Source organism: Ranitomeya imitator, chromosome 5 (genome assembly GCF_032444005.1).
Source record: "Ranitomeya imitator isolate aRanImi1 chromosome 5, aRanImi1.pri, whole genome shotgun sequence".
NCBI classification, from domain to species: Eukaryota; Metazoa; Chordata; class Amphibia; order Anura; family Dendrobatidae; genus Ranitomeya; species Ranitomeya imitator.
Genome location: NC_091286.1, coordinates 114,245,545 through 114,260,661, shown reverse-complemented (window position 1 = coordinate 114,260,661; position 15,117 = coordinate 114,245,545). Strand labels below are relative to the sequence as shown.

At 40.5% G+C, this 15,117-nt stretch overlaps 1 protein-coding gene across 1 annotated transcript in view; it reads left to right on the top strand.

Moving 5' to 3' along the window:
* The window catches only part of CRIM1 (cysteine rich transmembrane BMP regulator 1), a 973,879-nt gene that overhangs the window by 900,201 nt on the left and 58,561 nt on the right, over positions 1-15,117 (top strand). The window contains exon 13 of the mRNA XM_069769103.1: positions 13,995-14,216. Within this exon, the coding sequence (XP_069625204.1) occupies positions 13,995-14,216 (222 nt within the window). The remainder of the gene's footprint in view (positions 1-13,994; positions 14,217-15,117) is intronic.

Genomic DNA, 15,117 nt, shown 5'->3' with positions numbered 1-15,117 from the left:
GATGAAGTGCCCCGTACATGCTAGCGTCTAATCTTCCCCGTGGAGTTTTATCTCTTTGTACTAAAGCACAGTTTGACACTTTTTTACAGTTTTATTATTAAAAACCATAAATGTGTTTGTTTTGTTTGAGATTGCGGAGAGAAAAATATAGCCAACATCAAAGCAGATTTGTATATGTGACAGCATAGACAATCCTTACTACAGTGTATGATGAGGTCTGTTCATTCAATAGCTACCGAAATGAGTCATACGGCGCGGCCGCAAGGGAGATATTCTGTATGACATTACTTCAGGGCCATAAAATATGTTTTATGACAGCCTGTGTCTGCTGCTCCATAGGCAAAATGACTGTAGTGGTGGCCTGTACTCTGCTAATGGTTTTACAAAGCAGCAACAGAGAGTTTGACTTCCCTCCCATTCTCCAAAGCTTAGTCAGATTCCTGGCATGTTTAAAGGATAGATGGAGAATACAGAGAAGTATTCACTAGTGAATTACTGATCATTCTACTTATGTGCATCATAAAATAATATTTACGCTAATTGCCCGAATGGCTCTTTCAGTGATTCTGTGACTGGTGGAGATAGGAGAGCGCTAGACAAGCCCAATTCCAAGAAAGTTGGGATGCTGCTTAAAATGTATAGAAAACAAGAATGTAATATTTTGCACTCTCTTATAGCCATGTTATTTTATTCACAACAGAACATAGAACACAGTTCAGAAGTTGAATTTTAGACATTTCTACATTTCATTTGAAAAAAAATTATTCATTTACAATCTGATGGCTGAAACACATCTCAAAAAAAGTTGGGAAATGGCCATGTCTACCATTGTGTAGCTATGTAGTATAACGTGGCACAGCTGTGATGGTGCTCAATTAGGTTCCCAAACCAGTGATATAGTGAAATATAGAAATTGGCACTCATATAACCACCGTGAGGTAATTCAGCCCCTGTTGTGGAGTAAAGTGCCTGCGTCACTGTTAATATTGGTGTGTGATTTGTGGTCTGGTGTGTCTGGATCCAGTGGTTGGTGGTGGATAGTGGCGTTGAGGCAACTCCTCTAACGCGGTGTCCGCCGCTGGTTAGAATTGTGTAGCATTCCGACTTCTTTTTACAACAGTCAGCAATTGTCTGGGAAGTCAGGAGACCCATTGCTGGAGTTTTGGGAGAGGAATGTTTTCCCATTCTTGTCTGATGTGGGATTTTAGCAGCTTAACAGTCCTGGGTTGTCTAAACCGCTATTTCTTTTCATAATGCGTCAAAGGTTGTCGATTGGTGAAGGTCTGGACTGTAGGCAGCCGGTTCATCACCCAATCTCTTCTGGGAAGCCATGCTATTGTGATGAATGCAGTATGTGGTATTGCATCGTCTTGCTGAAACATACAAGATCTTCCCTGGGACAGATGCTAGGCATTGATAGTGCCTTTCAAGATGTGTAAGCTGCCCATACCATAGGTACTAATGCAACCAAATATCATCAGATATGCAGTAACTGCGCTGATTTCTGGAAGTATTCCTGAACCCATGCAGTGATTTACATGACTGAATCATGGAAAATAAAAAAAAATTGGAGTCCGGCTCAACAGGACTGGATTTTCCTTTTCTTTTTCTTTTTCAAAAGAAATTATAGTGCATACAAAAGACTGCCTAGTGCAGTTGAAACGCACCGACTGGGTCATGTCGACCAAGTACATTTTTCTTTTATGTGCACTATAATTTATTTTGAAAAAGAAAAGGAAAATCCAGTCCTGTTGAGCCAGACTCCAAATTTTTTTTTATTTTCCTTGATGTGAGGCCAGGGCAAGGCCGGAGTCTGGGCCCCAGGTGGATGAGCAACTGGGTGAGCTGGAGTCAAGTTTCTATAAATGACTGAATCATGCCTGGTTTTGATGCAGTGCCGCCTATGGTTCCATAGATCTTACGTATGCAATATTGACCATCAGTCTTGTCCCTTGTGCACATGGATTTATCAAGAGTCTCTGAATCGTTAGATGATGTTATATACTATAGATGATGGAATATTCAAAGTCTTTGCAAAGGTACAACATTGAGGAACATTTTTCAGAATTGTTACACAATTTTTTTACGCAATTTTTCACAGATTGATGAACCTCTGACCATCTTTTTTTCTGAGAGACACTGCCTCTCTAACATGATCTTTTTATACACAGTCACTTACTTTAAAATGTACCCTTTTTTAGATGTTTTACTGCCATCAATTTCTGAATGACGTGATTTTTTCAAATAAAATGGAAAAATGTCCAACTTTCAACCTCTGATCTGTGTTCTATGTTCTGTTGTGAATAAATTATGGCTTTGAGTGATTTCAAAAACATTGCATTCTTTTACATTTTACAAAGCGTCCCAACTATATTGGCATTGGGGTTGTACTTGGCAATCTCAGTCATATAAACAATGATTTGAGTGGTGGCATGTTTGTGATCGATGGTTGTCCAGTGTCCAGAACATGAGTGATTAGACACTTTATGCCTGTCCTGTGAATGGGTAATACATTGGGATTAAGAGAAAATCTTTTTAAGTATTGTGTGGTTCAGTTTCCTAGGTGGAAGTCACTGTTCATTCCCTTAACATAGTTTTCTGCTAGCCAGTTAATGCCCAAAAGTACAATAAATTAGTAAACATGTTACAAATTTCATAGAGGCATTTTAAGACTTGTAATGAATATCACATTTTTTTCCTGACCGAATGCGTTGAGAGGTCTTATCTTACTAAGTAGGGTAATCTGATACAGATGTAGCAATACTCCAGAAATAGAACAGGAAAGGAAACTGCGAGTAGGCTGTCATGCTATTACATTGTTAACACCATGCAGTTCCTGAGTGTGCTGTCATGTACCTGAAAGCTTAGCGGATGACTGCCATAACCCTTCTCAAGTGCATAGTTACTGTATAGTTGTTTATGTCTGCGAATCATTAGGTTACGATCCATTCACAAAGAATATTTTGATACTTTCCAAAACACATCTAATGTAACAGGCAAAGAAGCATTATGAAGCTTTGGAATATACACTCAATATACTTCCATATGGAAGAAACTCATCACAGTATAGTTGGGGAGAGTCTTGGACGTATGCTACAATGCTCATGCACTTGGGAAGTGTAAGATATTCCACCAAATGTTTGTACCCCGTGAGGACAAAAATTGGTCATGATCTTGCAGGTATGCGGCTCATTACAATACCTTTTTTTTGTGTCGAGCTATGTACCAGGACAGATTTTAATCCTTTGTGAAGTAAACAATGAAGGTTCACATTCAATCAATACTGGCAGACATCTTCAAAGACACAATAATCATTTGACCTACAATGTACGTTGTGAAGTTGCCTAACTTTTCCTTATACGGTGACTTTGCTTTATTTGTTGAGGTCGGGATATCCCATTAAAATGTAGGTTTTTGTCCTTTGTTTTCTAAGATCATATTCCCTAAGGTATACTTATGCTTTTCTGATTGCATGCGAAGGGCACGTGAAGGAACAGATGCTGTGGTTCTGAATCTGAGCTTCAGGAAGCAAGGCACCAATCTACATTGCCAATCTCTTTTATTCACACAGTGGCTGATACACCGGCAGTAACATAAAGGAAGATACGTCTCTCACACACTGTAGGGTCTTTTGTCTGAGGCACATTGAATATTCAGTAGGAAATCTGTTAGTCCCTTAAAACAACGCAGCTGTAGAGTTTGATACTTAGTATTTCCACATTTATTCAGTAATTACTGGTGAAACATCAAGCTGACGTAGTGCAAAAAAGTTCCTTTGAGATTCGTTGGACCTTATTCTTTCATCTTTCCAGATGTAAAGGATTTTTTGTTAAGGTTTCTATTGTGCAGTCGAACAGCCGTGGAAATGTTTAATTTAACAGTTTTGCGGTGCCAGATTTCAGTTACGTAAAGAATACATTCAGGAGCACATATTGGAAGGTTTGCGATATGACTTTTAGAAACTTTTGAGTACCGTATTTTTCGCTTTGTAAGACGCTCCGGATTATAAGACGCACCCCAAATTTTGAGGAGAAAAATAGGAAAAAACTATTTTTTAATAAATTGGTGGGGCGTCTTATAATCCATGCGTCTTATTACTTACCGGGGGTTGTGGTTGTGGTGGATCAGGGTCCCAGGCTCGTTGCCGGAGGCAGGAGTGGAGCATTGCTGCAGGCTGGGATGAGGGGGTCTGCAGGGGGCTCCTGTGCTGCAGGGGGGCTCCTGTGCTGCAGGCTGGGATGAGGGGTCTGCAGGGGGCTCCTTTGCTGCAGGCTGGGATGAGGGGTCTGCAGGGGGCTCCTTTGCTGCAGGCTGGGATGAGGGGTCTGCAGGGGGCTCCTGTGCTGTAGGGCTGTCTCCGGTGCTGCGGGGGGCTCTGGCGACATTTTGTGAAAGACCAGAGCCCCCCGGCAGTTCTTCCATGCGTTCCAGTATGACTAATTCCGGGAAAATGGCCGCCGGAATCTCGAGAGATGAGATCTCAGCGCTGAAATCTCATCTCCCGAGATTCCGGCGGCCATTTTCCCGGAGTCAGTCATACTGGAACTAACTCCGGGAAAATGGCCGCCGGAATCTCGAGAGATGAGATCTCAGCGCTGAAATCTCATCTCCCGAGATTCCGGCGGCCATTTTCCCGGAATTAGTCATACTGGAACGCATGGAAGAACTGCCGGGGGGCTCTGGTCTTTCACAATATGTCGCCAGAGCCCCCCGCAGCACCGGAGCCTTCAGCATCACCCGGGGCAGCAGCGGACAACCCCGGCAGTGGCGGCGGACGACAGCGGCGGCAGGCGGTAGCGGCGGCGGACACCCCCTCCTCCCAGCCTGTAATGGTAAGCGGTATATCCGCTTTGTTAGACGCACCCACATTTCCCCCCCAAATTTGGGGGAAATAAAGTGCGTCTTACAAAGCGGAAAATACGGTATGTCATTACTTTTTTACTAAATTTGTCATGTTTTTTTTTTTTGCTTTTTTGTGTGCTCCATATTATTTGTTACTAGAATGTCAATAATTATACTGATTGTCAACACAAATAAAATAGAGCCGATACCATCTAAATTAGAACATGGCAATATTCAATTGATTAAGCCAATAGAAAAGCTTTCTCCAGTAGTTAGTTTTACCAAATTTAGTATGAAAATGTGATCCCCTATTTTCTCTGAATTTAACCCAGATTTTGAGAATTTTCTTATATAAAATAAAGTTCTTTATTGAAATATCAGCCTGTAAATCCAGGAAGAACATAAGTAGTGATAAGCAAATGTACCAAAACTAGAATTTGTCAGTTTGCTCGAATTTGCCCAGGATATTCAACTTACATCAAATGTAGTCGATGCAAATCAAATGTTCCTTATTTTTTTCTGGGGTCTACCAAGATCTCAAAGCATGATAAATGAAGTGTGAAAAGAAAGTATACATGATAGTCATCTCACCACCCACCCACCGTCTGGTCCTCCACGCATCTCACTCCTTTATTCCTTCTGCATTACACGACATCCACTTCAACATCCTCTCGCTTAACAGTGGCTTCCAGCGTCAAGCCAATTCATGAGAATCAGAATTTTGGGAAAAATTCTGGGCAAATGTAATTCACCTCAAATCGATTTGCTCATCTCTATTATTATTATTATAGCTTTTTACATGTGAACGGGACAAATATAGACAAGTACAATAAACATGAGTAAAACAAGACACACACAAGTACAGGAGGAGAGAGGACCCTGCTCGCGAGGGCTCACAGTCTACAGGCTACTATTAATTAGGATATATTGGAAAAACAAAATAGACATATTTCACCATCATTTGCCTTAGATCTATTGGTAAATATTCAAGTTTAACAATGTTTTAATTTACAACTATAAGAATTATGATATTCGTCTTTGGAGCTTTTGTATCGTTTGCACCTATTCTATAACCAAGGTCAAATCTCTAATGTGTCCTTAAAAATCAGGATTACTTGCAGTTGTGATGACAGTATTAAATATCTATGTCTTGTATATCTACGGCCAGTTTCAGGCAATATCTTGAGGTTTTGTAGAGAACAGACACAAGCTTATAAATTGACTCTTGGTTTTCCTCCTTTTTATCTGACTTCTGTGTTTCTCTCAGAGCTGATAGATTTTTTTTTTTGCTTATCTTCTAAAACACATAAGAAAGTAGATATTCTGCCCAGAGGACGTAACCAACACTGGAATGGGAAATCTATTTTTACAATCACCCTCTCCAACAATTATATTGGTTTGCTTACAAAATTACATACAGTATACAAGCTAAATAAGTGAAGGTGAAACCCAATGTTCTTGTATGTTATCAGAAGGAAAAGCTTGTTCATGTCTAAGAAATCAATGACATAGTAGTGATTGGCCTTTATAAGATGGTGAGCCCAGTGCAGGCGGGACATTGTTTTTGAGACCAACATGGTTAAAAAAAATTAGAAACATGAAAAATGAGAAAGTAACTTGCACAGCAATCGGACAACAAAGAAATCAAAATTCTACTCCCTGCAATGGATGGTTGTAGTCTTCCTTTTTGTGCATGCGCAGAGGCAAATAAATTATTATTTCTTCTCATACAGATCTGTTTATGTAGTGATACTTTATAACAATGTTCCATAAATGAATTTTGTGTATAGAGGGGCACAAGCCGCCATTGATTTTGTATCGGGAAATTAGCAGAGGGCAAATGTAGTATTTTCTGCTGCCATTCAATAATAGGACATCTCTGTGATAATGGGAAGAACTGATTCTTGTTAGCAGGTCCTAGAGGAGGATTCTGATTAGTTTATTGCATCACAGATCAACATTTTAAGCTACAAAATACAGTACAGACCAAAATGCCAAGAGTGTGCAAAGCAGTCATCAAAGCAAAAGGTGGCTACTTTGAAGAACCTAGAATATAAGACATATTTTCAGTTGTTTCACACTTTTTTGTTAAGTATATAATTCTACATGTGTTAATTTATAGTTTTGACGCCTTCAGTGTCAATGTACAATTTTCAAAGTCCTGAAAATACAAAAAATCTTTAAATGAGAAGGTGTGTCCAAACTTTTGGTCTGTACTGTACTTCCAAACATCCTTGTCCCTCATGTTCCCTCTCCTTAATCTGCAGCTGAAGATGTGAATTCCCTGAGACATGTTGCTACAGTAGATAAACATTGACAAGAGGTACCATGGAAAGTTTTTACGTTTTTAGACAGTCCCTCCCTAGCAAGCAGTGTGTCTTACTAGCTGTAAAGAAGTCTTAAAGAACATCTGAGAGACTTGAGGAAAAAGGGGAGACCTCACAGTAAAGTTATCAAGTCTCCTGAGTGTTGCTGAAAGCTCCTGGAATTTCTGGAAGGTTCATTGTGTACGATGCAGGAAAGCTCTGTCATCAGGCTATTCTTTGGCAGGACGTACATTCAGGGACGGGTAGCAGATTATAATTGACATTTTGGAGAAGCATGGTTTGGAAAAAGGAATTGGGGTTACGGAAAACAAATTCTGATTTACACCACAATCAGAAATCTCCTGAAACCCATCCAAGAAACATGGCAAGTTTGACTTAAGGTATGTGCACACGTCGCGTATTTGCCTGCAGATCCGCAGCGGATTGGCCGCTGCGGATTTGCAGCAGTTTTCCATCAGGTTTGGAATTTAACATACATGGATGAAATTGTGTAGTCCACTGTCTAATACATGCAGATCATGGATTGGGCAGCATGTATCAATTGTAAGGTCTCCTTTAATGGGTTATTCCCAACATTGAACGTTATTACCTTCAGGGCTGTGGAGTCGCTAAGCCACAGTTCCGACTCCGACTCCTGGATTTTATCAGGTTCCGACTCCGGCTCTGACTCCGACTCCTTCATAAATGGCCAATTCGTAACAATAAATTTACTGTTGTCAAATATTAACATCGTGCTTATTCAGTTTCTCACCATCATATAAGTAATCAGACCACTTCTTACAGTCTTCCTCTTCTGAGTAGCAGCTGTGAGATGCTTGGAAGACGCACACCAAACATCTAGTCTAGTCGAGGAGCTTTACTACTAAGAATTTGCAACACATTTTCACTTTCAGTTTCATACATTGTAAGTAGGGGGGTTGGGGCAGCATGAGGTTAACCAAGTATAAGATTAGAAGAAGTAAGAAATGTCTCTATCTCCAGCAGAACTGCTTATCACTGTTGTTCATAGTTTGATAGAACATATATATTTGAGTAACATTTATAAAATTCATATGAAAGTTCAATTATGAAATATTAATACATTTTTTTTAAAGCCGGAGTCGGTACATTTCTACCGACTCCGACTCCAGCCAAAACTAACTCCGACTCCACGACTCCGACTCCACAGCCCTGATTACCTTTCAGATATCTGAAAGTCCCAGCAGATCTAGGTGGTTATAGATTTTTTTTATATTTTCGAAAAGAAAAAATAAGCAATGATTTAAATATGCAATGTGACAATGCAGCTATACACATGTTTGCATATACTTAATACATTTTACAAGTGAATATACTCTGAGATTGAAAGGAAAAAGATGAATAAGTCAAGTGAAGGTCCAATATCAAACTCAGCCATATCTAAATGGGGCTGGATGAAGCACTCTGTCATGAATCTAACGGGTTGTTTAATATGTCACCATGTTAGGATCTACAAGATTGATTTAGCACAGAGTTCATCAATCATTCAAATGGAATTGCACCCTATATAGTCCTGGTTGAGTAAAGTGGAGCTTGAAGGTTTGTGAACCCCTCCGAATTTTCCATATTTCTGAATAAATTTGACCTAAAACTACATCACATTTTTACTAATGTCCTAAATGCTGACAAAGAGAACCACATAAAATTAATAAGTCAAAAATATTAGAATTTGTCATTTTAATTTAGTTTATTGAGGAAAATTATCCAATATCACATGTCTGTCTGAGATTGGCAAAAGTATGCGAACCTTTGCATTCAGTATTTGGTGTGAACCTCTTTTGCAGCAATAATTCTTCTAAATATTTATTTTAATTCTTGATTAATCCTGCACATTGTCTTGGAGGAATTTAAGTCCATCATTTCAGCTCTGTTGTGCTCTTGGGTGTTCTTCCATTAGCTGCTCACTTCAGGTCCTACCACAACATTTCTTTACAATAAGGGTCAGGATTTTGTCTTGGTCATTCTAAAACTTTAAGAGACAGTCCCATTTCTAAGATCCTATCCAAATATGTAGTAGGTGTAATAATAATACTAGTAAATACCTCCAATTAGAAATGTGGTATAGTTTTTTTTATTTGCTGTCTCTTTCTTCATGTGCAGGCACTGCAAGACCTTAGGTATCCATGGTTACGTCCACTTATAAAGTGAGTTAGATAGCTAGTTGCTAGTGGTCGTAACTATGGATACCTAAGGTCCTGCAATGCCTGCACATGAGGACAGAGACATAGCGAATCAGAAAAACTATACTATATTTCTAATTGGAGGTATTTGCTAATATTATTATTATTATTATTACACCTGCTACATATTGGGGTAAGATTTTGGAGGTAGGAATGCCCCTTTAACTGTATTCTTCTTTAACTATTAGTTTCTAGGTCGACTTGTGTGCTTTGGGTTATTGTCTTGCTGCATCAATCACATTCTGTTAAGATTCAGCTCATGTACACATGTCCTGACAGTTAACTTTAGAAGTTGCTGATAACATTTAGAATTAATTGTTCCATGTATGATGGCAAGCAGTTTTGGCTCAGAGGCAGCCAAACCAACCCAAATCGTGATACTACCACCGCGTTTCATCGATGAAGTTTTTATGTTGCAATGCAGTTTTTCTTTCTAGAAAAATTACACATCACATTTAAACCAAAAGACTCTTTTTGGTCTCATGTGCAAATTAAATATTGTTCAGTTGCATTCTGGTAGGTCCAGTTTATCTTTAGTAAAGTGCAGATCAGCAACAGTCTTCTTTTTAGAGAACAGTTGCTTTCTCCTTGCAATCCTGCAATGCACACCAGTGTTGTTCAGTGTCCTCATTAAGGTAGACTCATGAATATTAATTTTAGCTAATGTAATAGAGGCCTTTAGTTGCTTAGAGGTTACCTTAGGTTCCTTGATGACCCCGTGGACTTTTATACATCTTGTTCTTGGAGTGATCTTTGTTGCTTACCACTCTGGGTGAGGGTAATAACGCTCTTCAATTTCCTCTTTTGGTAAACAATCTGTCTGACTGTGTATTGGTAGATCCCAAAATTGACAAAATCATTAGAGAAGTTTTGTAACCATTTCTAGCTTTATGAGAATCAACAACTCTTTTTTTGAGATCCTCAGAAATCTCCGTTATTTCTTTCCATGATGCACATTCACAAACATATTGTGACGAACAGATATGGATAGATCCCTGTTCTTTAAATAAAACAAGTTGCCGACTCACACCTGGTTGACATCCCATTGATTGAAAACAATAGGCTCTCATTTCACCTTATAGTATTTGATAATCCTAAACAATCACATACTTCTCACTCATGAGCATGTGATTTTGGATCATTTTCATAAAAATGGCAAAGTCTAATTTTTTTTGTTGAATTTGGTACCTTTAAATAGGAATGTACTTTCGACAAACCTTGTATAAATCAGTAGAACATGTGAATATAGGAAACTTTTGTAAGATATCTTATCAGGGAAATCTGCCTCTTTAACAACTTATGATCCACTTCATCTCCTTCTTCTCTCCTTCTTATCATGGACTCAAGAAAAACATCTTAATTTGTTCTGAACAAGACAAGATGGATTGCCAGCACAATGTGTTGCCAGATTGCACAGCACATGATAGTCTATAGAGTGGGAAGAGGAGTAGTGGTGTGCAGAGTCAGAAACAACAACAACAAGCAGAGGGAAACACAGAAAAATCATGCTGAGCTTTCTAGCAAGCATTTTACCTCACTAATCCTGAATTAACATTTACACATTGCAGTATACACATGGGAGCTTATTCTGAACTAGATTGTGGCCCGATTCTAACGCATCGGGTATTCTAGAATATGCATGTCCCCGTAGTATATGGACAATGATGATTCCAGAATTCGCGGCACGCTGTGCCCGACGCTGATTGGTCGAGGCAACCTTTATGACATCATCGTCGCCATGGCAACCATTATGACATCTACGTCGATACTGTGCCCGTCGCTGAATCAGAAACGTGAGATGTCTACGTCCTTTATGACATCATCGTCGCTGTGCCTGTTGCTGATTGGTCGAGGCCTGGCGGCCTCGACCAATCAGACGCGGGATTTCTACGTCCTTTATGACATCATCGTCGCTGTGCCCGTTGCTGATTGGTCGAGGCCTGGCGGCCTCGACCAATCAGAGACGCGGGATTTCTACGTCGATGCTGTGCCGGTCTCTGATTGGTCGAGGCCTTGCGGCCTCGACCAATCAGAGAGCCGGGATTTCCAGGACAGACAGACAGACAGACGGAAAAACCCTTAGACACATTACACATTAACAAATGTCAACAGATGTAATAACAAAACTTAAATAAATGAATAGGACAGTGTTGGATATATAGTAACTAGGACAAATATGCAAAAATGGCAGTCATTTAAAGTTAAAAACTGTCCTCCTCTACTCCTGTCATTCCCTAACATGTTTCGCCATGATCCAGCTTCATCAAGGTTTCAGGGACTATGTCATGCGGCCAGCATCAGTTAGATATATTTTTAAGATTCTTAAATTCCCTCCCGATCCTTTTGGCCAATTATTTTGTATGCTTATTGCTAAGCCCCTTTTTTATTGATTGATGAGCCTTAGGCTACGTTCACATTAGCGTCTTTGGGCGCAGCGTCATCGACGGATACCGACGCATGCGTCATGCGCCCTATCTTTAACATGGGAGGCGCATGAACATGCGCCGGTATGCGTTGTCAAGCGTTGTACGATGCATGCGTCATTTGGGCACACCAGACAGGGCGCGGCCGACGCTACATGTTGCATTTTTCCTGCGCCAAATTTCCGGTAAACAACGCATACAACGCACTTGCGTTGTAAATGCGCCAAAAAAACACATTAGTGTCTATGTAAAACGCATAGGGCGCAGGTGCCTGCGTTGACCCGCGTTGTTCGACGCATGTGCCTTTTGAGTAAAAAACAAGTGAGGAAGTGTCTAGACAGTGACAAGAGCATTAGCCAATGCAAAATCCAACTCCATATTCATGTAGATACTCTCCATGGGACGCTCCATCTTGATGCTGGAAACACAAGCAAAATGGGAGGAATTCATCTCTGCAAGGGTATATATACACAAATTCCATTACACCCACCCTCTTCTATCCCATTGGTGGTCTTTCTCTTTATAGTGTCTAGACACTGTTTTGGGCATTTTTTATCTTCAATTGTGTCAAGAATAATAACATTTTAGGACAATGCATGCGTCAAAAAACGCTGCGTTGTGTATGCGGTTTGACATGTGTTTTGGGTTGCGTCAACGACGCTGCGCCCAAAGACGCTAATGTGAGCGTAGCCTTAGATGGAATTGTTGGCATTGCTGATTGGGTTGGTAAGTCACTGTTGGTAGCTACAGTAAGTAAGTTGTTAACACTGTCTGTGTTACAGCTCTGACCTGCTTGTGCTTCTACACTTGTGTGGACACTTAGAATTTGACAAACATGAACCCCTGTTGACACAGGATTGAAGTTAAACATTACTCTAGTGTGCTTTTGTATGTTTATTGTACTCTAGATATGCCACAATCTCACATCTAACTTACCAGAGTGACACTAAAGGTACCGTCACACTCAGCAACTTTGCAAAGAGAACGACAACAATCCGTGAGACCGTGACGTTGCAGCGTCCTGGATAGCGATCTCGTTGTGTTTGACACGCAGCAGCGATATGGATCCCGCTGTGCCATCGCTGGTCGGAGCCCCTAGATGTGTGTCGGATCGGTACACTCCGGCTGTTTGACATGGAGCTAACAACCAGCAAGAACGAGAAGTGAGTCGCCGTTACGTCACTGGATCGCTCCTGCATCGTTCTGGAGTTGCTGTGTTTGACGTCTCTACAGCGACCTAAACAGCGATGCTCCAGCGATCTAGTTTAGGTCGGCTCGTTGTCTATATTGCTGCAGCGTCGCTGAGTGTGACGGTACCTTAACCTAAATCTAACCTGAGCCTGAAGTTAAGTATCATATCTAGGAATTGTAATTGATGTGTGTGGGGCTTTCAGTCCAGTGTAAATGCACAGTAATTAGCAGTTAAAGGGAATGTGATTTGTGATTAATTCTGCCCAAACTATGGGCTGCTTAAATTAGGCAAAGGCTCCTTTATTATTATTATTTATTATTATTATACATTTTTATAGCGCCATTTATTCCATGGCGCTTTACATGTGAATACGGGGCAAATATAGACAAATACATACTTATATACATTAAACAGGGCTCCTGGAAAGTGTCAGAGATGACTAGTCACAGAAGCGGACACCCAACAGCTTCTACCTGTCTGGTTGTCCATGATTTACAATTCTGTTCCTATAAGTGTATAGAGACCCCTCAATCATGAAGAGCCTGGCAGGGAAAATCTGGTGTGGGGGGCACCTTTGTGTCGTGGCCTCTCTTTTTCTAGCCCCCTGTTTAAAGTATATATTCTCTTAATACATCGGCACATTTTAGAGTAAAGTGTAGATTTTTGTAGTAAGGTCACCACATCACAGGTTCCCAAAGTGGAGCCAGGTAACAGGAAACCCAGCAAGAAGCTGATCTTTGATAATGAAACAGAAGTTAGTCTATGCTCTTAGACTTATCCGTGTGGTGGATAGGAAGGTCACATTTAAGTGTGTCTTTCTAAAATGGAACGCTCAGATGTATTTTCCACCCTGTAAATTAGCTTGTGTTGGAAAGGCCGGACACAGGCTGTATAGTATGTCGTGCCAGGGAAAAAAAAAAACATTTTGTACCTGATATCCATTTAGTTTGCCCAGATTAAGAGATTTGAGTCGACACTTCCTGCCACTAAATGTTTACATTCAATCTTCCAGATGAATCTCTTCAACCTTCTGTACCGGGTAATGACAGTCTGCCCAGCTACTGCAAAAATGATGAAGGAGACATTTTCCTGGCAGCCGAGTCTTGGAAACCCAATGTTTGCACAAGCTGTGTCTGCATGGATGGGATGATCAGCTGCTATTCTGAGTCCTGTCCGCCTGTAACCTGTGAGAGACCAGTTCTGAGGAAGGGTCAGTGCTGTCCATACTGCATTGGTGAGTACCACAGTGATACACGGGCATGAGATTTGCACATACATAGACAATGCACAGGACAGGTGGCGGCCACTTTTTTATTACTTCCTCTGCTTTTGGAATTGGAATCCATTAAACTTTCTCCTTTGTAAAGTGCTAGAAATATCAGGTAAGCATGTTGTCTGCGGTATAAAGCGGACATTTTCAGGTATTCTGAATGGTAGTCCTTTGAGAAGTGTTTGACCTATTATATGTTGAACAAGTCTACTCCCACCATTGCTTTAGTATCTTAAGTTTTTCTCTTTCTTCATTGTTTTACAAAATAAATAAATAAATGATTTAACATACTGACACTAATGGTGTGTCAAATTTCACAGAAAAGTGCTTCAATCCCCTGTATATCTACAATAGTGTTCCTCAGCCTGTGGCTACATGGTGAGAAAAGGTACACTTGTTTTTTCAGTCAGGACCAAATGTACACTACCACTTTACAATCATCAACTTAGGAAAAAATACTGTTATACAATGAACAAATCATTATCATGCTGCTGACCATACAAGAGAATTCCTTCATTATTAGTGATGGTGGTGGTGTCCATCCAGAAGACCATCAGAGCTGTCACTCAAGAGCAGAAGGAAAGGGGCTGCGGAGGGATCAGTGCGGAGCGCCCAGGACGCTTGACATATAGGGGAAACTCCTCTAGACATTTCTCATTGCAGCACACAATGAATTAAAATGTCTATACCTGGTTTATGGAACTATTGTGACCATCAACAAAGATTTGGCAAGCATCTAAATGGTAGATACCCTCACCAGCTGATTGAGCAACTGGATGCCAGGGCTCCATATTATGACATCCACCATTGTACACCAGAAATCACGGGGAGGGTTAAGGCAGCACCTAGGGGATTTACCAACTTG